Raw genomic sequence first — 22,608 nt, 5'->3', positions numbered from 1 at the left:
GAAAAGAAGTTCTAAAATGTTAAATTCACTTTTGTTCAGTTGAAAACTGTCTTGTGTGTCTTTCTTGCATGAAAAAGTAATTGTATTAGTATACTTTCAGAACTGACGAAAGAAAATTTAGAAGCATTAGACTGTAATTAATTCTTCCCTGGAGAATGAAACTATGTTCTCCTTGTTGATGATGCATTCCAAAACTGTGGCTCAGTGATAGCAAGGATGTAAGAATTCGTGGCTTGTGTATTTGTTCTGTCTACCTTCCCCATAGACCAAGTCTTGATCTATTCTGTATTCTTATCCCAACTTTTATAAATATTTAAATATTCATTGCTGTTGTAGTAAGCTAACTCTAAATGGACACAAGGCAGAGTACAAATAGTAATGAAATATATCCTTTGTTACTTATTCCTGTATAATGCTGGGTTGGATTCTTGTTCTTTAGTAAAAGAATATGAGCCTCTCCATGATTACAGAATCAGGTCCAGGATAACATAGGGAAATGAAGGAAAATGCATTTATTGAGTATCTACCATCAAGAAGTTTTAAAATTGTATTATATGGACTATCTCTTATAGGCTTCTCTCCATTTTGCAAATAACAGCATTTGGGTCAAAATAAATCAATTACTTTGCCTGGTTTTTAGCTCTTAAATACCAATGCCAGTATTCAGCTTCAAATCTTTTGACTGCAGAACTTTGTACTGCATTGTTTTACCAGAATTAAGATATATTACATTAATCAACATCTGTTTTCCTATACATTTTAGTGTTTGATCTAGTAATAGGGATTCCCAAGCCTAACTGTGCTTAAGAATCCTAGTATGTGCATCAGAATCTTCTAGGGAATCTGCATTTTTAACCAACTTCTCTGATTATTCTGTTACTCATCAAGTTTGGAAATCATTGACTTGGTAGGTAGAATTGGTGTTCTCATCACATTCTCCCAGGTTCAGGTCCAGTTTAGGAAGTATTTTTTTCTAGCAACTTGAATGGTGCATTTCACATAGTAGGTACTGCATTTGTAGACTCAGTTTGTTATTGAAAATAAGAATTTGTGAGGGCGATTTGGTAGGTATTTATCTAATGTTTGTGGGGCAAATACTGCGAATATGTTTAAAAACGGTAATGGTTAAAAAGTTTTTTTCATGTCCTCATAAGGAATGTATTAGTACAATTAAAACTATGTTTATGTTGATTAATTCTTTGTAGGTTGGAATTTATCTTTTGGAAGGTGGCCTAGCGAAACTAGACTTTTTCAGTGATGCCAATTCAAGAATGAAGAAGTTTAATCAGCTCATGAAAAGAGTAATGGAAAAGTTATACAATTTTGTTATTCCAGGTAAATTAAAAATTGCTGTCGCTTTAAGAGTTGTGGGTTTTTCCCAAATCATATACATAACAAGCAGAAAAACGATAAAACCATAATAAAATTAAACAGTCTCTATAAAATCACTGTATGACAAAATTATATGTATCCAAAATGCCCCCACTAATTTGTGTCTTTCTTTGCTAAATACTGTGCCTACCTTAGAGTAAGTATGCAAGAAATGTTTGCATTCGGTAGAATCTAAAGGGATCTGAGCCGATTGGAATTTTTGCATTATTCTTGTGCTTTTATTTTGCCATGGCCAGAGATTCTTGGCTGGCCTTATCCCACCTCTCCCTTGCGGTCTGACAAATAATCTCAAGAGCCTGCTTCCCATAAAGACCAGTTAACTTTCCTACTGTTTCTTGGCAAGATGTTGCATCCTTGGTCAGTACTACAGCTTCAGAGTTGTCTGCCATTGGTTCCCAAGGGAGGGTGTATGTATGGCTTGGTGCAGCCTATCAACGCTACTGGAAAAACGGCTCAAATTCTCCAAGCCCTGCTCATGGTGGGTCAGCATTATTTCAGGTGCAAATAACAGAACATTTCATACTGGAATATTTGGGAAATCAGTTTCTAAGCTTTATTGTTGAGTTGTTTCTTCAGTACATTCTTTGCAAAGCTTCATAATACTAATAAAAGTTGGGGTGCCTGGCTGACTCAGTCGGTAGAGCATGTGACTCTTGATCTCAAGGTCGTGAGTGCAAGCCTCATGTTGGATGGGGAGCCTACTTAATTAAAAAAAAATACTAATAAAAATAAATCATTTGCATGTTAAAGACTTAAAGGAGAAAAATCTCTGGTTTCAGAATTGGAGGGGCTGCTTTTAAGTACATCTAGAATTTTTAAAGTTATGCTAAGAATTATTCTGCCTTTTAACAATAATACAAGCTAGACTTTTCAAAGGAAAATGTCAAAGGATTTCAAAGGAAAACTTCAATTTAGTTATCAGTACTAGATTACACATCTATAGTAAAAGTCTGAAATAACCACACATAAAACTAGACATTAATTATAAAATTTTGGAAATCTCATGTGGCATATTTTTTATTGAAAAAAGTAAATTATGTATTTTGTGGTACAGTCTTCATTCTATGGCATGTGAGGTATGTTCTGTAAAAGTGGATAGGCCTTTTGGGAACAGTTGAGAAATCATAAGTTAAAGTAGTTTTGTACATTTATTCAGGATTTTGAATTTTTTTTCACGTTACAGTAAGCACCGGTCTTCTTTCACAGGGCAGTTGTGCCCAAAAAATGTATCTGCTATTTTTTACAAATTCGTATTAGTGGCTTAAGCACTTGTCTCCTACTTGGCTGCTGCTACTACCAAATGCCTATCCTTTTTTAGCTTAAGAAATGAAATGGGAACCCTTGTCTTACTAGACATAGAAAAATTATGTCTGCATATGGGTTTTTTTATGTTAAGACGTAAAAGTGAAATAAATTATCCTTTTATAAACTGCAAAAGATTTTCACATTCAAATGTTTATTAAATATCTACAATGGGCAAAGCATATGCTAGCTGCTCTGAGGAGCTATAAAAACAAAAGACAGCCTTTGCATAACAGTTCAGTGCACAAGGGAAGAATACACATAAATGATTGCACTGCCAGACAGATTGCAATGTAGCACTATATCCAAAGTAGAAGAGTATTACACGAACACAGAGGAGAACATTAATTCTAACCAGGGAAAACAAAAGAAAATGCCATGGAAAAAGTTGAACTATCTTGAAAGGTAGATTTTTGATCAGCGAAGAATTAAGAATAGGGCCTTCCAGTCCCAAAACACACTGAGCAAGGCCCCAGAGATGGAAAAGTGCATAGTATGTTCTTGGAGTAAGAATTGCATGTAGTTATAAAAAGTGGATTGGGTTGTTTTGAGTACATTTACTGTTGGATGTACAGATGTGTTGGAAGAGGATGAGGAAGATTCAGAGAGTGAGCCAGAGGGACAGGACATTGATGAGCTCTATCAGTTTGTGAAGCAAACACATCAGCAAGAAACACAGTCCATCCAAGTGGATGTCCAGCACCCTGCGTTGATTCCTGTGTTGAGACCGTACCAGAGAGAGGCTGTCAATTGGATGCTACAACAAGAGCATTTCAGAAGCGCTCCTACTAGTGGCAAGTATAAGATGCTTAAAGAAAGACAGATTGATCAGAGGGATTATATTAGAGATAATTAGGATGGGGGACATTGTTGAACAAATCATATCGAAAAGATAGAATGGGTTTTACTATGAACAAAATGATAGTGTAAGAAATTCTTTAAAATTGAAATCTAGAGAAATGCATTTGTAGGTTCCCTCATCTGTAAGTGTTTGAACTAATTTTTCCTGCCCAAATAAAGGCTACCTTCATTGAATTTTTAAAAACTGATAGAATTATTACATGCCTTTCCAAGTAAGAATTGTTTTTGGAACCTGATTAGATGGGAATCTTATCTGCAAGAGGCTTCACAATAATGATGAATATTAGCAACAGAAAGCACATTTACAAAAGTAGGAGATTTATTACAAAAACAAATTTGCATTTATTTTCTTTGCTCACCACAAAATAAATAATAAAATGTTGTCTATTAAGTGTTTTCATAAAAGTAAATGTATGGGAGTCATTTATGCCACTTCTTTATCATTATCTTTAAAGAGATAGGCACAAGTTGAGATTTTTGCATGATTCTAGGAAGTGAAATGTTGTCTATTTCACTTTCTTTCTGTATAGATTTATTTTAATGATGGATATCACATATATATTTCTCCCATAGTTTCCAGTTTGTACTTTTTAAATCCAACAAAATTCATTTTTTTTTAATTTTTAATTTTGGAAAATAAATATCTGTTTATAGCCAACATTATTTCTTCCCACTCACCCTCAACCCATACTCTGAATTATTTTGAAGTAATAATTTCACATATCATATCATTTAATCTGGATATTTCAATTTATTTTATTAAAAGAATTCCTTTAAACAGACATATTATATATATAAATATTATAATTGAAAGGGTTCCTTTAGACAGAAATAAATTTATCTTATAATGGCTTTTAAACCCAGTAATTCCTTAATATTGCCAAATTTCTCCCCTTCCTCCCTTTTTTTCTTCTCCCCTTTCCCTTTTTTTATTTCTCTTCCTCTCTTACCATTTATTCAAATCTGAAACCAAATAACATTCATACATTGGAATTAGCTGTTGTCACTTAAATTTCTGTAATCCATAGATTTTTATCTCCTCACATTCTGTATTTTTTCTTATAATTTATCCATTGAAAAAATTGTCAGCTCTGTAGCTTCCCACAAACTGGGCTATCTTTTTCTCCAAAATGAAATAACATTTCTTATAATTAAGTAATTTTATTAAGGTATAACTTACAATAAAATGCACAGATCTTAAGGGCACAGTTTGATAAATTTGCACAAATCTGTGCATCTGTGTCACCAGTGACCCAGTTAAGACAGACTAGATTTTCTCAGAAGGCACTAGCCACCCATGCCTCTTGAGACTTCAAGTGGCTGTCCAAATTATGTGTTGCAAGTTTAAAATATGTACCAGATTTCAAATAGTACAAAAAAAAGATGCCAAATATCTCATTAATAATTTTTATATCGATTACATATTGAAATGTAATATAGTGGTTATACTAGGCTAAATAAAATTGTTAAAATTGATTTTACCTATTCTTTTACATCTATTTTACAATGCTGACATGAAGTATTTCCATTACCCCAGAAAGTTTTCTCACGGTCCAGTCAGTTCTCCTCCCTCAGCCCCTTCAGGAGACAACTACTGCCACCATAAATTAGTGCTGCCTGTTTTTGAAACAATAAATAGAATGGCAAAATATGGACATTTGAGGTGGGAGAGAAGTTGGCCTTTTTCAACATAATGTTTTTGAGATTCAACCATACTGCATGTATCAGTAATCCATTCTTTTTTCTCCACAGGATGGATTTTCTTGATTGAATCCCGTGAATCATTTAATAGTTATGTTCCCTATGACTCCCATAAATTGAAGCTTTTTATCTTCTAATTTTTTCATTTTATAAACCCTGTGTGTCTGTATTCCTACTTCATCTATCAATCCCTAAAGAAGGCAACAAAAGGGGCGCCTGGGTCACTTAGTCAGTTAAGCAGCTGCCTTCACCTTAGGTCATGATCCTAGGGTCCTGGGATAGAGTCCTGCATCAGGCTTCTTGCTCAGCAGGGAGTCTGCTTCTCCCTCTTTCTTCTGCTCCCCCTGCTTCCCTGCTTGTGCTTGTGCTCTCTCTGTCAAATAAATAAACCTTTAAAAAAAAAAAAAAAAGGCAACAAAAAATTACTTTTTGTTTCACTGGTGGGTAGAGACATGCTTCCTAATTTGGCAGTTGGTTTAAACAACTTAAAATTTTAAGGGAAAAGACAGTGAAAGATCTTGATTGAAATACACTCAGTACTTCATTGTTTCAAGATACTATTTCCTCAGTTAGGTAAGCCTTTCCTCCTACTCTCAGACCCATGTAAAAAGTTAGGTCTGATTTAGGTTAATGTATTAGCCCACTAGCATATGTCTGAGTTATTTAAAAACTTTAGGCAACTTTTAAAAGATTTATAAAGGATAAGCTACTTTCCTTTATTGGGTGGGAGTTGGTTACGTCTAGTTTTCTTTTCCTGTTAAACCTCTGATTTGCTGCACTTTTTTTTTTCTGTCTTAACACTTGTATGTAGAAAATATTGGTGTCCAAAGCAAAGGAAGAATAAACATGAGAATAATATCTGAAGAGAAGAATGAGATCCTACCCTTTTCCCATGTGTATGTGGCTTCCGAGGGCATGCTGACTGCTAGTTTATTTTTATTCTAATGTGATTATCTGGCAGAAGGCAAGACAAACAGAAACTTGTTCTTATGGTTATATTTTTCTTTAGAAAATGCACTGCACTTCTTATGGCGTGAGATTGTTTCATCTGAGGGTTTGAAACTCTACTACAATCCGTATACAGGCTGGTAAGACAAACGTCATGTGCTTGGTATTAAAAATAAATATTATGCTAAGTGAAATATGTCAAGCAGAGAAAGACAATTATCATATGGTTTCACTTATATGTGGAACATAAGAGAAAGCATGGAGGACATCAGGAGAAGGAAGGGGAAAATGAGGCGGGGAAATCAGAGGGGGAGAGAAACCATGAGAGTCTGTGGACTCCAGGAAACAAACTGAGGATTTCAGGAGGGAGCGGTGGGGAAATGGGTTAGCCTGGTGATGGGTATTAAGGAGGGCATGTATTATAGTGAGCGCTGGGTGTTATACTCAATGAAGCACGGAACACTATGTCAAAAACTAATGAAGTACTGTATTGTAACTAACATAACATAATAAGATAAATAAATGTTGTGAAAACCTGTATGAGATTGGTAGCATAGGTTTTTAGCTTTGACAATAACCATAAGAAGGAATACTAAGTTAGTCTTGTTAGACTTCATATTTTTATCATTTTTATAGGTAGGATAAACAAATTAATAACGTTGTCATTTTTCAGTAAATGAATGAAATATGATAGATTTAAGATGCTTAGTTGTTGACATTTAAAGAGATTATAATTTTAAATGAAAATCATCTTCTTATGGACCAATTTTTATATTTTCATTAAATTTGTTAATTTCTATTATAAAAGTCTTAGGAATCATTAAATATAATAACATAATGGGTGAATTGGTAGTTATTGTCCTCCTTACTTTTTTATTCACAGACACAAAAGAAGGCAGACATGCCTCCTGTTATTTATAGAAGAGAAAAAAATGATGGACATTTATCAGTACCACTCCTGTTTCTGCAGACTTAGTTGTCAGCTCCGGCAATTTTTATCACAGTTCTTTATTCGTGACCTAGGGCTTCAGATTGTTTCACCCTAAAATGTAGTTTAAAAAAAACTTAAGACTTTTATGGATTTCTTCCAGTTTTCTTTAGGAATAATATATTTTTTACTTGCATTCCTGTGATATGTTTTTCTTGTTTTTCCCTTTAGCATCATCCGTGATTACCCAAATGCTGGGCCACAGTTGCTTGGTGGAATCTTAGCAGATGAGATGGGTCTCGGAAAGACAGTGGAGGTTTTGGCTCTGATTCTGACACATACTCGACAAGATGTCAAACAAGATGCTCTCACTCTTCCTGAGGTAGGAGGAGTACCGTAGGGCTGAGAAAGCAGGGGACATATGTTCTCAAAAAGCATCATATGGCCAACATTTGCTTGGCACTTAAGCCAACATCCAGTTTACTCGGAGGCTAATGATTCTTAAAAGTTATTAGTTAACTTCAAGTGGGCACAGAGAATAGGACGTTTGTGACCTGGCAGGGTTTTTGTAAGTGATGTTGGCCAACTAGGAAGGGGTTATGCTATAACTTATCAAGGTTCCTTCTAGTTGGCAGGGATACTCCAAGGAAAGTATAGTTACTTCCTCAAATGTTTAGTCAGTACTACAAGCCTCCATATTACCAGTAAATATTTTTGAGTGATTTTTTTTTTAAATTGTACACATCATAGATATGTAAATCATAGAATCTAATAATTAGTGATTAGATTGCTAAATGAATCAAACTCTAAGTCCTTGTTCCAAAATATATAATTGTTTAAAAATATAAATTTTAGAGTTTATGGGGGATAAAAAAGAAAAACAGCTCCACTGAGGCAAATACAGCTCATAGCTCATAATCTCCAATAACCAAATCTAAAATCAACACACTAGTTAAGGGTATAATTGATTACCTGTAGGGCCCACTGTGCTCACAACTTAGTGATAATGTGATCTTCTGATAGGGTCAGGTTTGCGAAGTTAACCTTATAGATTTGAGTACGGAATAGAAAATATCTGTTTCATTGTTAAAAAGAAAATGAGTTGGAATATATAGTTTTAACTGTCAGTAACTTCTATATTAATTCCATATTTAAACAAGCCTTTAAAGGTTAATTTCAGAAGTTCCACACTTAACATTTAGGTAGTTTAAGACTATATGTACAATTTTAAAAAGTGATGGCTAGTGGTAAACCCTAAGATAAAAAATAAGGTTGGTATGTATGAGTAACATTTTAGCTTTCTCTTTCATCATTTTTTACAACTCTTGCATCTCCTTAATAGAAGGAGGGTTAATTTTATTAACCAACTCCAGTTACTGAAAGCAAAACACTGTGTGACTACTGAATGTTGTTTATATCAGGGAAAAGTGGTGAATTATTTCATTCCATCACATTATTCTGGAGGAAAAGTAAAAAACACAGAAACCCAGAATATGGAATTTGAACCAAAAGAAAAAGTTCAGTGCCCCCGTAAGTATGAACTCTCTTAAAGAAAATACCTTGTTACAGTCATCTTTGTTATAGTTCTTGTATTCCTTATATGGAGTTATCTTACAATTGTTATGAATAATTGTTTTCATAGTCGTTTAAACTTTGTATAAATGGAGTGGATTACAAGTCATGTTATCTTAACAGAAGTAAAGATTTATTCTTTCATTTGATTGCTTCATTCTTTTTTAGTCTAGATACTTCTTGTTCAATCTTTTATATTTGAATTTCTTTATCTTACATTTTAAACCAGGCTTTGTTTATTCTCAAGCATACCTACTTCAAATTCTGCTAGCGAATGAATGTTTCCCTTACTAATGGTAGCATATACATAGATAATTGTGAGATGTTTTTTAAAATACAATTTTAAATGACAGTTGCTTTGTAAGATTAACAAATTAATGAGTAATTCTTCCTTAAATTATTTCCATTACAGTAATTTATTAATGTGTTGAGATAAATTTTTGCATATTCTTTAAAATGATGATATACAGATAACATATCTTCAATAAATCTGTGTTTTATTTTTTCTTAACTTAGTTCTCAATGCATATTAAGATTAATTGCTTGTTTTTTTAAATTTTAATGATTTTGACTGAGTTCGCATATCCTTTTCCATGTAGCTACACGTGTGATGATCCTGACAGCTGTGAAAGAAATGAATGGAAAAAAAGGAGTTTCCATCCTTTCCATCTATAAGTATGTCAGTTCTATATATAGATATGATGTTCAGCGGAACAGGAGTCTTCTGAAACGGATGCTGAAATGTTTAATTTTTGAAGGTCTTGTGAAACAGATCAAAGGCCATGGTTTTTCTGGAACTTTTACATTGGGGAAGAATTACAAGGAAGAGGATATAGATGATAAAACAAAAAAGCAGGTAACAGAACATTTGTTAAGTTGCTATATGTGATGCCTCATGGAAGGTATTGACAGATTCCACTTGATACTGAGGCTGTTAGAGACTGAAGGTAAAAAACGAACTTAAAAACTCACATATGGCTGTGACTTATCTTTTCTACTTCCTGAACGTAAGTTTCATCAGAGTAGAAACATTATGTTTACTAAACCCAAAGAAAAGTGCGTGGCACATAGCAAATACTCAATAAATATTTACTGGGTGAATTATATTAGTGGGTTAAGCACATTATAAAGTTTAAAATAACTCTAAAGAATATATCTTTTAAAGAGAAAAAAAGTAAATAAAACAACTCTCTCTTCATCATGCTGTTGTTAGCAGTTAAAAAATCTGTTGGGGGGCGCCTGGGTGGCACAGCGGTTGGGTGTCTGCCTTCAGCTCAGGGCGTGATCCCGGCGTTACGGGTTCGAGCCCCACATCAGCCTCCTCTGCTATGAGCCTGCTTCTTCCTCTCCCACTCCCCCTGCTTGTGTTCCCTCTCTCGCTGGCTGTCTCTATCTCTGTCAAATAAATAAATAAAATCTTCAAAAATAAAAAATAAAAATCTGTTATATAGCTTTTTTCCCCCTAAGATTTTATTTGTATATTTCTCAGAGAGAGAGAGGGAGAGTGCGCACAAGCAGAGGGAGCAGCAGCAAAGGGAGAAGCAGGCTCCCCACTAAGCAGGGAGCCTGATGTGGGACTTGATCCCAGGAAACTGGGATCATGACCTAAGCCGAAAGCAGATGCTTAACCAACTGAGCCTACCCAGGCATTGTTCTGTAGTTTAAAAATATTAGATACCTTACATTTGCTTAGCTCTTTGTGTACATTTTCAGCTTTTTATATAAACTCTCATTTTTCCCATGTCATCATCTTACGAAATTTTAACATTTTGTTATAAAACTGCTTTTTGGGGGCTATTAATTTCAAATTTGCTTTTTAAAAAAATAAGTTACATAGCTATGCATACATAAATCAGGTAAAGGGGGCACTTGCCTGGCCTTGTCAGAGTAGCATGCAACTCTTGATCTCAGGGTCATGAGTTTAACTCCCATGCTGGGTATAGAGATTACCATAAATAAACTAACTTTTAAAAAATAAATAAGTAAATCAGGTAAAGACTAGTGATAAGTCAAAGTATGGGGCTACCAGCTTGTCCTGCGAAAGAAATGGCAGATTGAAAAGTTCATTTTCTAGAATAGGGAGTCTACAACGTTTTCCCCATCCAGGGTAGTAGGCTACAGTGAACTTCTGTGCTTCTGGTAATCCTTCTGTCACCAAAAAATGAAAGTCTTCAATTAATGCCATTCATTTCATTTTAAGTGTCCCAACTCTCTGTTCAACCTCAGCTCTGACATCACTTCTAGGAAGCTGTTGCTGGCACCTACCTTCCCGTCGCAGCCCCTCTGTTATATACCCCCCTTACACATTCCTGTACCATCGCTTCACTTTTTATTGTTCTTCCATTTCCATCAGACCCCCTTGGAGACCAGGAGCTAAATATTCCTCATATTTCTATCCCCAGCATCTAACACTATGCCTGGCACAAAATTGGCATCCAGTAAATGATTTCAGGAATGGACAAAGGTAGAAAGGACAAAGAAGGAATTTGTTTGCTAGTTGTGATAACTAGTAGATTAATTTTCACTTTCTTTAAATGCTATATTTTCTTTAATGTTTTTTTTATTATATTGTTAGTCACCATACAGTACATCCCTGGTTTTTGATGTAAAGTTCGATGATTCATTGGTTGCTTATAACACCCAGTGCACCATGCAGTACGTGCCCTCTTTACTACCCATCACCAGCTTATAAATGCTATATTTTAATACGTGGTATGTTTATAATGGCCCTAGTTTGTATGTTTATGTATTATAATCTACTAGTCTTTTATTGATTTAGGCAGACTATAAATTATAAGAGGTTAATGTCAAAATATTAGTAGCTCCCCATCTTTATCCTTTTTATTCTCTTCAAATTTTACTTACACAGTAGTAGAACCTTCCTTTTTAGACCCTTTTTAGAGGACAGATTGAAAGCAACTGATCAGGAATGATTCACCCCTGGGAAAATGGTAACAAAGAGTGGCTATTGGATTTTTATGGAAAACTCATAAATAAGGTTGGGAATTTAATTTCAAAAATGTAATTATGTTGAAATAAATTAATTAATATTTTTCATAGGCAGTAGGGAGTCCAAGGAAAATTCAGAAAGAATCCAGAAAATCAGGGAGCAAAGACACAGATTCTGAATACTTGCCATCAAACACATCCGATGATGATGATGATCCTTACTATTATTACTATAAGGCTCGGAAAAATCGTAGTAAATTCAGGAAAAGGCCTGTTCCATCTACAAAAAAGGGAAAAGGTCAACCTAACATCAATCTCAATTCACAAGATCACTGTCCAGCTACCAGTGACTCTGGAATTACTGATGTTACTGCATCTAAAAATACATGTATCTTTGAAGGAAAGCAACTGCATGCAGCAGAGGATCAAGCTGAATCTCTAAACCCTGCTGATGGTGATGTGCCACAGTCTACTGTCACGAGTCCCTGTAATTCCTCTGATTATCGCTTTGAATGTATATGTGGTGAACTTGACCAGGTAGACCGTAAACCTCGTGTTCAGTGCCTGAAATGCCACCTGTGGCAACATGCCAGATGTGTGAATTATGAAGAGAAGAATCTGAAGATTAAACCTTTTTACTGCCCCCACTGCCTTGTTGCGATGGAGCCAGTATCAACAAGAGCAACTCTAATCATCTCGCCCAGTTCCATCTGTCATCAGTGGGTGGATGAAATCAACAGGCATGTGAGGTCATCATCTCTTCGAGTATTGGTAAGGCAATCTGGGCTCTTGAAAGGGATAGGAAAATGTCAATTTTTGCTTCCTTGTGATAATTTTTATAATCTTGTCACATTGTTGTTTACCCCAAAAATTAACTTAATGAGATAATATGAGATCAGAACTTGAAGAGGAAATTGAGAATAAGAAATAAAGCAGTAGATTCTAATTCTTATCTGACATCTGAAGTTCAGAAATTAAAGCACTTTTAAAAGATATGAAAGCTTTTGAAAGAATTCAACATGTAAACAAAAAAGACTTCATATGTGCATTTATACTCTCAGGACAGAAATGCTGTCCAAAGACAGCATCGTGTAACAGTAGCTACTTGTCTGATCTCCCCTCACCTTAGCTACAGAATCGTCCTCCAAAGCCTCAGTTACTTCATCTGTAAAATAAAATTTACTCATTCAACAAATATTTATTGAGCACCTGTAATGTACTAGGAACTCTGCTAAGTTCTAAAAATAGTACCCCCTCACAGACTTACTGTGAAGGTTAGTTAAATGATTTGATAAAGTTTTGGTACACAGCACATTGTAATTTATTAATGTTGGTATTCTGGTTTTTTTTCTTTAATCGAAGTGTAGTTGACATATAATGTTATATTAATTTCCAGTATATAACAGTGAATTGACAATTCTGTATATTACACTATGCTCACCATTTTAAGTGTAGTTACCATCTGTCACCATGCAATGTTATTACAGTATTATTGACTTTATTACCTATGCTGTACTTTTCATCCCTGTGACTTATTTATCTTATAACTAGAAGTCTGTGCTTCTTAATTCTCTTCACCTATTTCACCCACCCCCTCAATTCCCTCTGCTCTGGCAGCCAGCAGTTTGTTCTCTGTATTTATACTATTTTATGTTTGCTTGTTCGCTTTTTTAGGGTTCCACATACAAGTGAAATATGGGATTTATCTTTCTCTCTCTGACTTATTCCATTGAGGCTAATACCTCTAGGCCCATGTTGTCACAAATAGCAAGATCTCATTTTTTTTATAACTAATATTCCACAGTGTATATATGCCACAACTTTTTTATCCATTCATCTGTCGGTGAACACAGGTTGCTTCCATAACTTGGCTATTGTTAACAATGCTGCAATAAACATAGGGGTGACTATATCATGGAATTAGTGTTTTCATTTTCTTTGGGTGAATAGTAGTGGAATTATTGGATCACGTAGTATTTCTGTTTTAATTTGAGGGGGGCATTTCCATACTGTTTTCTAGAGTGGTTGCACCAATTTACATTCCCACCACCAGACTAGAGTTTCCTTTTCTCCACATCCTCACCAATGCTTGTTAGTTATCTTCTTGATAATAGCCATTCTGACTATTGTGAGGTGATATTTCATTGTGGTTTGATTTGTGTTTCTGTTTAGTGATGTTGAGCGTCTTTTTATGTGTCTGTTGGCCATCTGTATGTCTTCTTTGGAGAAATGTCTGTTCAGCCCATTTTTTAATCAGCTTTTTTGGTTTTTGGTTTTGTTTGTTTTTTGTTTTGATTTTTTTTTTTTTTTTGGTGTCGAGCTACGTAAGTCCTTTATATTTTGGTTATTAACTCCTTAGTGAATATATCACTTGCGCATATCTTTCCCATTCACTAAGTTGCTTTTTTGTTTTGATGGTGTTCTTTGCTGTGCAAAAAGGTTTTTATTTTGCTGTAGTGCCAGTAGTTTACTTTTGTTTTTGTTTCCCTTGCCTGAGGAGACATATCCATAAATATGTGGCTAAGGCCAACATCTAAGAGGTGACTGCCTATGTTTTCTTTTAGGGGTTTTATGGTTTCAGGTCTCACATTTAGATTTTTATTCCATTTTGAGTTAATTTTTATGTGGTGTAAGAAAGTGGTTTGCTTTTATTCTTTTGCATGTAGCTGTCCAGTTTTCCCAGGACCATTTATTGAAGACACTTTTTTCTCCATTGTGTATTCTTGCCTTTTTTTATTGTAGATTAACTAACCATATAAGCATGGGTTTATTTCTATCCTGTTCCTGTCTATTTATGTATCTCTTTTTGTGCCAGTACCATATTCTTGATTACTACAGTTTTGTAGTATATCTTGAAATCTGGGATTGTGATACCTCCAGTTCTGTTCTTCTTTTGCAAGATTGCTTTGGCAATTCAAGGCCTTCTGTGGTTCCATACCAGTTTTAGGATTGTTTTATTTTTTGTTCAGGACAAGTACAGAATACCAATGGAAAAAATGCTTATTGGTATTCTGATAGGAATTACACTGAATCTGTAGATGGCTTTGGGTACTATGGACATTTTAGCAATATTAATTTTTCAATCCATGAGCATAGTTTATCTTTCCATTTGTTTATTTCATCTTCAATTTCTGTCATCAGTGTCTTATAGTTTACAAATACAGGTTTTTCACCTCCTTAGTTAAATTTATTCCTTTTTTTTTTCTTTTTGGTATAACTGTAAATGGGACCATTTTCCTAATTTCTCTGTTACTTTTTTATTAGTGTATAGAAGTGCAACACATTTCTGTGTATTAAGTTTGTATCCTGCGATTTTACTGAAGTCACTAATTGGTTTTAATAGTTTTTAGGTGGAATCTTTAGGGTTTTCTATATCTACTATTACATCATCTGATAAAAGTGACGGTTACTTCTTTCTTACCAATTTGGACCAGTTTCGGTACCTTTTATTTCTTTTTCTCATCTGATTGCTGTAGCTAGGACTTTCACTACTATGTTGAATGAAAGTGGTGAGAATGGATATCCTTGTTTTATTCTTGACCTTAGAGGGAAAGCTTTCAGTTTTTCACCATTGAGAACAATGGTGGGTTTGTCATATATGGCCTTTACTATGTTGATTCTCTCCAAACCCATTTTGTTGAGTAATGTTAATATTCTTCACTCCCTTTGTTCTTTTCTTCTTTCCACACAAATGTCATTTAAGGTTTTCAGTATTTCAGCAACTATCTTAGACGTGGAGAGAGAATACCGTAGTAAGTAAAACACCATCTTTGCCATTGAGGAGCTCTGTTTTGTGGGGTAGATAAACCTTGTTTTGAATCTAGGCGCTGCCAGTTTTGAGCAAGAACCTTCGTGTTTTTTATGTGTGGGATAGGAGTAATAACAACTACTAAGATTGTTATTGAAATTAGGAGATAAAGCTCAGCACAGTGTCCGCAACGTAAATTATATTATAGCCCTTACTGTTCTACTTCTTTGTACCTTTGTGCTTTTGCACCTACCTCCTATCTACCTACCTAGAAGTCCTTTTCCCCTTGCTCCACCTGGGAGAACTCCTACATGTTCTTCAAGATCCATCTCAAATTTTCACTCCTCTCTGAATTTGCCTTTTCAGTTCCAGCATTGGTTTTTCCGCTGTGCTACCATTTTTACTTCTGTTATATTTCCTTTCACATTGCTTATGTTGTTGGTCTTTCACCCTAAAAATGCATCTTTCTCTAGGCATGTGTAGAATGTATCTCATAGCATGTTTGGTACTAAACAAATAGAAAGGGCTCGGTAAGGATATAAAAGAATGAATATTTTAGTTCTCTTTGATGAACTTTTCTGCAATAATTGTGTCTGTGCTGATTATTTCCTAGGTATACCAAGGAGTGAAGAAAGATGGTTTTTTACAACCTCATTTTTTGGCTGAACAGGATATAGTTATCATTACCTATGATGTCCTTCGTTCAGAACTAAACTATGTAGATATCCCACACAGCAATAGTGAGGATGGGCGTCGCTTACGGAACCAGAAGCGTTATATGGCCATTCCCAGCCCCCTAGTAGCTGTGGAGTGGTGGAGGATCTGCCTTGATGAAGCCCAGATGGTTGAATGTCCTGCTGTGAAAGTGAGAATTTCTGCAAAATCTTTTGAGCACTGGGGAAGAGAAAAGAAGAGATTGGGGAAGCTATCCGTAAAAAATTTAATAATTTAAGTGTAATTGACCCACAGTATTGATATTGGCCAAAAGTTTGCTGTTAAACACACTACATTTGCTTTTCTCTTGTGCCATGAACTACATAACCCTTAGGAATTATTTTGGTACTTTGTGAATTATTGCTCTATCTGCAATGACTGTGTATTTGAATAAGATGGTAGGCAATTTATGTGTGGTGCAGGTAAAAGTAAACTCTGTTTAGGGACTTTTATAAGCATTTCTGCTAAGTGGGAAGCTCATCATGTAGCCTCTGATAGCTTTGGGCCAAAGGGAACTTCAGCAGTTTTTCATCAGAGAGACCATATCGTAACAGACCATGCTACTTTAGAGGGAGTAGTGATTCAGCCTTTGTCCGTCACATTATCTTTATTCCATCTTTTGTGGCCAGTTTGTAACCTGCACTCAATTTATGAATCTCATCTATTAGTACATTGGTTCACATCTGAAGGATGGGGTGGCTTAGGGCATGTATCAGTTCAGTCAGATGTATTCAGGGAGCCTTTTCATTCTACATGAACTTGAACTACCCTTCCTTTTTTGGGGAGGGCACATGGCAGCCTGCTACTAATGAGAGCCACTGTGCTAGAAGATGACCCATTGATTTTGACGTTGAACTTCGAGTGTTACAACTGTTGAATAAGAGCGAATATGTCTGACCCTGAAACATAGCTTTTCATGGGCTGTTCTCGGGAGTAAACGTATTCCTGATTTTCCCTGTCTTTTTTTCCTCCTGTTTCATACTTCTCTCTCATTAGGCCGCGGAAATGGCTCAGCGCTTGAGTGGGATTAATCGCTGGTGCATCAGCGGCACTCCAGTGCAGAGAGGATTGGAGGGTAATGTGTGCTTTCCTCACATTTCGCGTGCGTTTAAAAAGCTTGCTTTTTTGAAGAACAAGTATGTTTAACCTTTGTCGAAATCCTTACCTAAGTGATTGTACATATATTTGCATTTTACTCCTAGTGGTTCAAGCATTTGTCTTTTTAAATGGAATTAGGTGGTTTTTTATTTTATTTATGAGGACAGATACACAGTGAGTAGTCTAATAGTTCTGAGTCGAACAGTCATTGTGCCCCCCTCAGCAGTGCAAATGCAGGTCTCAGTTGTTAACTCAGAGTTCCAAAGTGGTAGGTAGAAAACAGAACCTAACCAGAAAGAGTGAGAGGAGAAGGAAAAGGAATTAATTTCAATTGGCTGTATCTATAAAAATGAGGATCATAATTTTCATTGGCTGATCCATAAATAGTGGGATCGCAGTTTTATTTGTAAGAGTTATGAAGTATTCATAGCTTTATAGGATCACTCCGTAAGCTTACACCATCATTCCTTCAACTGTTCCTCTTGGACGTTTAGATTGTGTCGAGTTCTCCCCCACTCGCATACACACATTTTAACGCATGCTTCTACATTCCTCTCATTTGTATAACTTATTTTCTGTAGAGCAGACACTGCATTTTTACAAATTTTATTCAAGTTGTGAATATTTAAAACTAAAAGTTTTATTAAATGTTGTTTTACATAATAAATTTTCAGAAAAGCTGTCATTAAAATGTAATTATAAATATAATATAGATACTCTTGAAGTCCTGTGGCAAATGTTCATCCTTAAAACTTACCTTTCTTTAAAAAAAAAACTTCTGAAACTTCAAGTTTTCATACATTGTTTTCAACAGGATAACTTACCACTTTTTTAAAATAAAATTATCAGCGTTTATTACTATGATCTGAAAAACAATAATTTTTTGAAGATTCTTTTTAAGGGCAGAATGTCTTTTAGGAAGCCTTTAAGTATGTATTTAAATATTTGCATAATTTTAGTAAATTACATTAAGATACCTATTTATACCATAATATCAGGCTAATTAAAAGGCCAAATTTAGTGGTTTGCTATTACATTTGGAAATTGTCTAAATTATAGATGTTAGATATTAATAAGATCTCATTAGACTCAAAAGTTAGCTGAGAGGGTACAAGAAAAAGGATGTGACTATCAGAGTTACATTTTTCAAATTTTAACATTGAAAGAATATGAACAATAATTCCTTAGTTTCCTGGGTAGGTTATTTTGAATATGTAAGGTGTTGGCAGGTGTTTAAGCACTTAACCACCATTTAACAAATTCTTGAGTATTTTTTTTAATTCCATTATAATTATCATCTAGTGTTACATTAGTTTTAGGTGTACAATATAGTGATTCAGCAATTATACATATACATTACTCAGTGTTCATCGCAGTAAGTGTACTCTTAATCCCCTTCACCATTTCACCTCACCTCTGGTAACCATCAGTTTGTTCTCTATATTGAAGAGTCTGTTTCGTTGTTTGTCTTTTTTTTTAATTTGTTTATTTTGTTTTGTTTCTTAAATTCCACATATGAGTGAAATCCCATAGTATTTACTTTTTCTGACTGATTTATTTCACTTAGTATTATATACCTTCTGGGTGCATTCATGTTGTTGCATATGGCAAGATTTCATTCCCTTTTTTATGGCTGAGTAATATTTGTGTGTGTGTGTGTGTACATCTTCTTTATCCATTCACCTATCAGTGGACACTTCCATAATTTGGCTGTTGTAAATAATGCTTCAATAAATATAAGGATACATATATCTTTTGGAATTAGTGTTTTTGTTTTCTTTGGGTAAATACCCAGTAGTGGAATTACTGGATCATACAGTAATTCTATTTTGCATTTTTTTGAGGAACTTCCATACTATTTTCCACAGTGCACAAGATTTTCTTTTTCTCTGCATCCTCACCAACATTGGTTATTTCTTGTGTTTTTGATTTTAGTCATTCTGACAGGTGTGAGGTGACATCTCATTGTGGTTTTGATAAGTGATGTTGAGCATCTTTTCAAAGTCTGTTTGCCATTTGTATGTCTTTGAAGAAATGTCTATACAACTTTATTGAGGTATAAATGATACATAATAAAACTGTAAATATTTTAAATAAAAAATTTGTAAACTTTTGACATACTTATATACATTTGTATATATGAATATATATACAATCTATTTATACAGTTATGATGTTCCGCCCCATAGGTCTCCTCAAGTGCAAGTTAGTTGAAAAAGAGCTTTTCTAAACTTCCTGGAAGTATAGCTTATCTTTCCTCTTTCCTTCCATATTTCCCTGATTTCCTTGACACTATGATTCTTCATTCTATCTCTCTCTTTGTAGCTGTTGTAGTAGAAATCTCAGCCTGCCAGTACTTACTGCGTTGTAGTTGGAAGTGGAAGTCTCATTTTTTTTCTTTTGATGTTAGAACAGGGTTTTTCAGCCATGGCCCCACTGATATTTGGGGCTGGGATAGTTTTTTGTTGGACCTGTCCTATGCATCTTAGGATATTTAGCTTCCCCCCACTAGATGGTAGTAACACTCCTGCTATCGTGACACCTACAAATGTTTTTTAGATGTAACCAAATATCCCCTCGGGGGCAAAATTGCACTACTCTACAACAACCAGGTTGACCACATATTGAGTTGTATGTCCATAAAGAAATTACACACTCATATTTTTTATTTTCCCTAATTTGTAAAGTAAGATGTTTTAAGATTAAGTATAATAAAGTATACAAAGCATTTAGCATAGTACCTGGCAGGTATTAAATATTCAGTGAATGGTAGCTGCCTTCACTGCTGCTTTTGTTGTTCTTAACTGTGCATTTATATATTCATGTATTCATTTTAGCTTCTTTGGAAGTGTTGACACTCTAAATTACTTAAGTACTCTGTGGTACATTTATTGGTTCATTTATTCTTTGTGAAGTATAATAGCAAAAAGTAGATAAGTCCCCTGACCTTCTTGAGCTTACAGCTTAAAGGAGAAGATATATTTATTAAGTACTTAGACATATAGAAGATTGTGGTCAAGATAATTTTAATGTATGAAATAAATATAAAATTCAAACTATAATAGGCTTCAGAAAAAATGCCTGGTTCTGTGACCTCACATAATAGGGATACAGAAGGAAGTGATGGCTGAGCCAGGATCTGAAATATTAATATGAGATAGGTAAAGAGGGAGGGAGGAATTCTCTATTGTAAAGGAAACAAAATATAAAGATGATTAGGCATGCGGAGAACAGAAGGAAATCCATGTGGCTATAATACAGAGAACTAGGGAAAACACAGTAGGTTGAGAAACTGAATAGATGGATATAGAGCAGACCGTGGAGGATTCTGTATGCCATGATAAAGAATTTTATTTTCTTACAAATAGTAGGAGCTGTTGAAAGGATTTAAACAGAGTGGTTGGGGATCATCTCTGTTGACTACAGTAAGTAATCTAGATAAGTGATGCTGGCACTTTGGATTTGAACTAGGACTGTCCTGAAGAAATGGAAAAAAGTGGATAGGGAAAAAAATTAGTAAGTCTTAACAGTGATCAGGAGATGCCAAGACATCTAACTTGCATCCATGGACAGTGACAGTATTTACCAGTGAAAAGCACTAGAACAGCAGCATGTTTGGGCAAAGAGATAATGAATTTGATTTTGGCAAGTTGAGATTGAGGCACCTTTGGGACCTCAAGAAGAGGTAGCACATAGGCAACTAGATTGATTAGAACAGAAATATATATATAATATATCCATCGATATCTGCATATAGGCAGTATGTCTTTCAGATGTTAACTAACTCTCAGGAATCATCAAAGTAACTTAATTCAACCTAAATATTTGTTGGACATATTCAGAATAAACGCATGGCCTTTTTGTAAAAACAATTGTCATGGTTTCTAAAGAGAAAACAGCCCAATGTGAACGTGTTTAACAGTACAGAAAAATGTAAAGAAAATTATACTCAGCTATAATCTTCATTTGAAGATACAACCCCTATTCCATTCTTTTTTATATAAAGGTTTATATATTTATCCTCATACTACATGCATCATTTTATGTTCTTTTTTTTTCATTATATCATAAGCAGTTTTCCGTGTTTTAAAAATTCGTCATAAATATGAAAACTGCGTAGGGTATAATGCTAAGTGAGCAGAAAATGACACATAAAATTGAGTGTGCCCAATCATGAACTATGTAAGAAGTACCATGCAGTAATTCTAACAAACACAAGACCTGCTGGATCAGAAAAAGAAAGCTTTTGTTTTATGGAGAATACTACACAATTTATTTTATCATTCCTTTATTTGAGTCGTTTTTATTCTGTTTGTCGTTGCTGTGAATATCAACATGTGGATTAATCTTGTCTATTCTTTATCATTGTTTTAGTCTTATTTCCCCAAAGTAGAATAATTAGACCAAAAAGTGTAACTAACGAATATTGGATCAGTGAATATTCTTCATATTACCTGTGTCATTCAGACTTATTTTCAAATCCAGCAAGTCTTGCATCCAGTAGTTTCAGTGTCTGACTCTTTTTATGTATCTCTTGGTCAGACTCACACAAGTGAGTCATTTTCTAGTTTTACTTCTGACGGAAATACCAGACTTTGAATTAAGTACAAGGTTTGTGTAGTGGTTCTACATATTAGCTCCTAGAACAAAACCTAGAGCAAAATAAATACCCAACAAATGTACGTCAAAGTGGAATTAACTTTCAGATTCAGGAGTCTATACAATCTGCATTTTAATTCATGGAAAATACTATGTGCGGTGTAATGTCTGTGAAAGTGGTTATTCAAATTAGTAATGAAGAAATATAGAAACAGTTATTCTCAGTGTGCTTTTTTCTTGTTTTCTTCTCAGATCTTTATGGGTTGGTGGTCTTTCTTGGTATTGAACCTTACTGTGTCAAACACTGGTGGGTTCGACTTCTTTATCGCCCTTACTGCAAGAAGAATCCTCAGCTCCTCTACAGCTTTATTGCCAAGATACTATGGAGGTCTGCAAAGAAAGATGTGATTGACCAAGTCAGTAGGATAAGTTTTTACTGATAAGGATATTATAAGAAAAGAGAAGCAAGAGTTGGGATGGAAAGTTAAATTTTCAGGTGAAATCATTTTTTTCTTCTCCCTACAGATCCAGATACCCCCTCAGACTGAGGAAGTCCACTGGCTTCACTTTTCTCCAGTAGAAAGACATTTCTATCACCGTCAGCATGAAGTGTGCTGCCAGGATGCTGTAGTAAAACTCAGGAAGATTTCTGACTGGGCGCTGAAGCTCAGCAGCCTGGACAGAAGGACCGTTACTTCCATCTTGTATCCACTGCTGAGGCTCAGGCAGGCCTGCTGCCACCCACAGGCCGTTCGTGGGGAATTCTTGCCACTCCAAAAAAGGTTTTATTACCAAT

The 22,608-nt window shown here is 34.9% G+C and overlaps 1 protein-coding gene across 2 annotated transcripts in view; it reads left to right on the top strand.

Moving 5' to 3' along the window:
• SHPRH (SNF2 histone linker PHD RING helicase) overlaps nt 1–22,608 on the top strand; it is an 89,590-nt gene that overhangs the window by 9,054 nt on the left and 57,928 nt on the right. For both annotated transcript variants that reach the window (XR_002143414.2, XM_002922791.4), the window contains exons 3-13: nt 1,206–1,335; nt 3,270–3,488; nt 6,266–6,344; nt 7,364–7,514; nt 8,554–8,662; nt 9,304–9,560; nt 11,765–12,424; nt 16,015–16,266; nt 17,112–17,190; nt 22,065–22,228; nt 22,338–22,594. Coding sequence is in view for 1 of the 2 variants with exons in the window: in XM_002922791.4 (XP_002922837.3) it covers nt 1,206–1,335; nt 3,270–3,488; nt 6,266–6,344; nt 7,364–7,514; nt 8,554–8,662; nt 9,304–9,560; nt 11,765–12,424; nt 16,015–16,266; nt 17,112–17,190; nt 22,065–22,228; nt 22,338–22,594 (2,357 nt within the window). In the remaining variant the exon portion in view is untranslated. The remainder of the gene's footprint in view (nt 1–1,205; nt 1,336–3,269; nt 3,489–6,265; nt 6,345–7,363; nt 7,515–8,553; nt 8,663–9,303; nt 9,561–11,764; nt 12,425–16,014; nt 16,267–17,111; nt 17,191–22,064; nt 22,229–22,337; nt 22,595–22,608) is intronic.

The sequence above is a fragment of the Ailuropoda melanoleuca genome, chromosome 10 (genome assembly GCF_002007445.2).
Source record: "Ailuropoda melanoleuca isolate Jingjing chromosome 10, ASM200744v2, whole genome shotgun sequence".
Taxonomy (NCBI): Eukaryota; Metazoa; Chordata; class Mammalia; order Carnivora; family Ursidae; genus Ailuropoda; species Ailuropoda melanoleuca.
The sequence above is the reverse complement of the archived record's forward strand: the minus strand, read 5'-3'. Positions and strand labels throughout refer to the sequence as shown.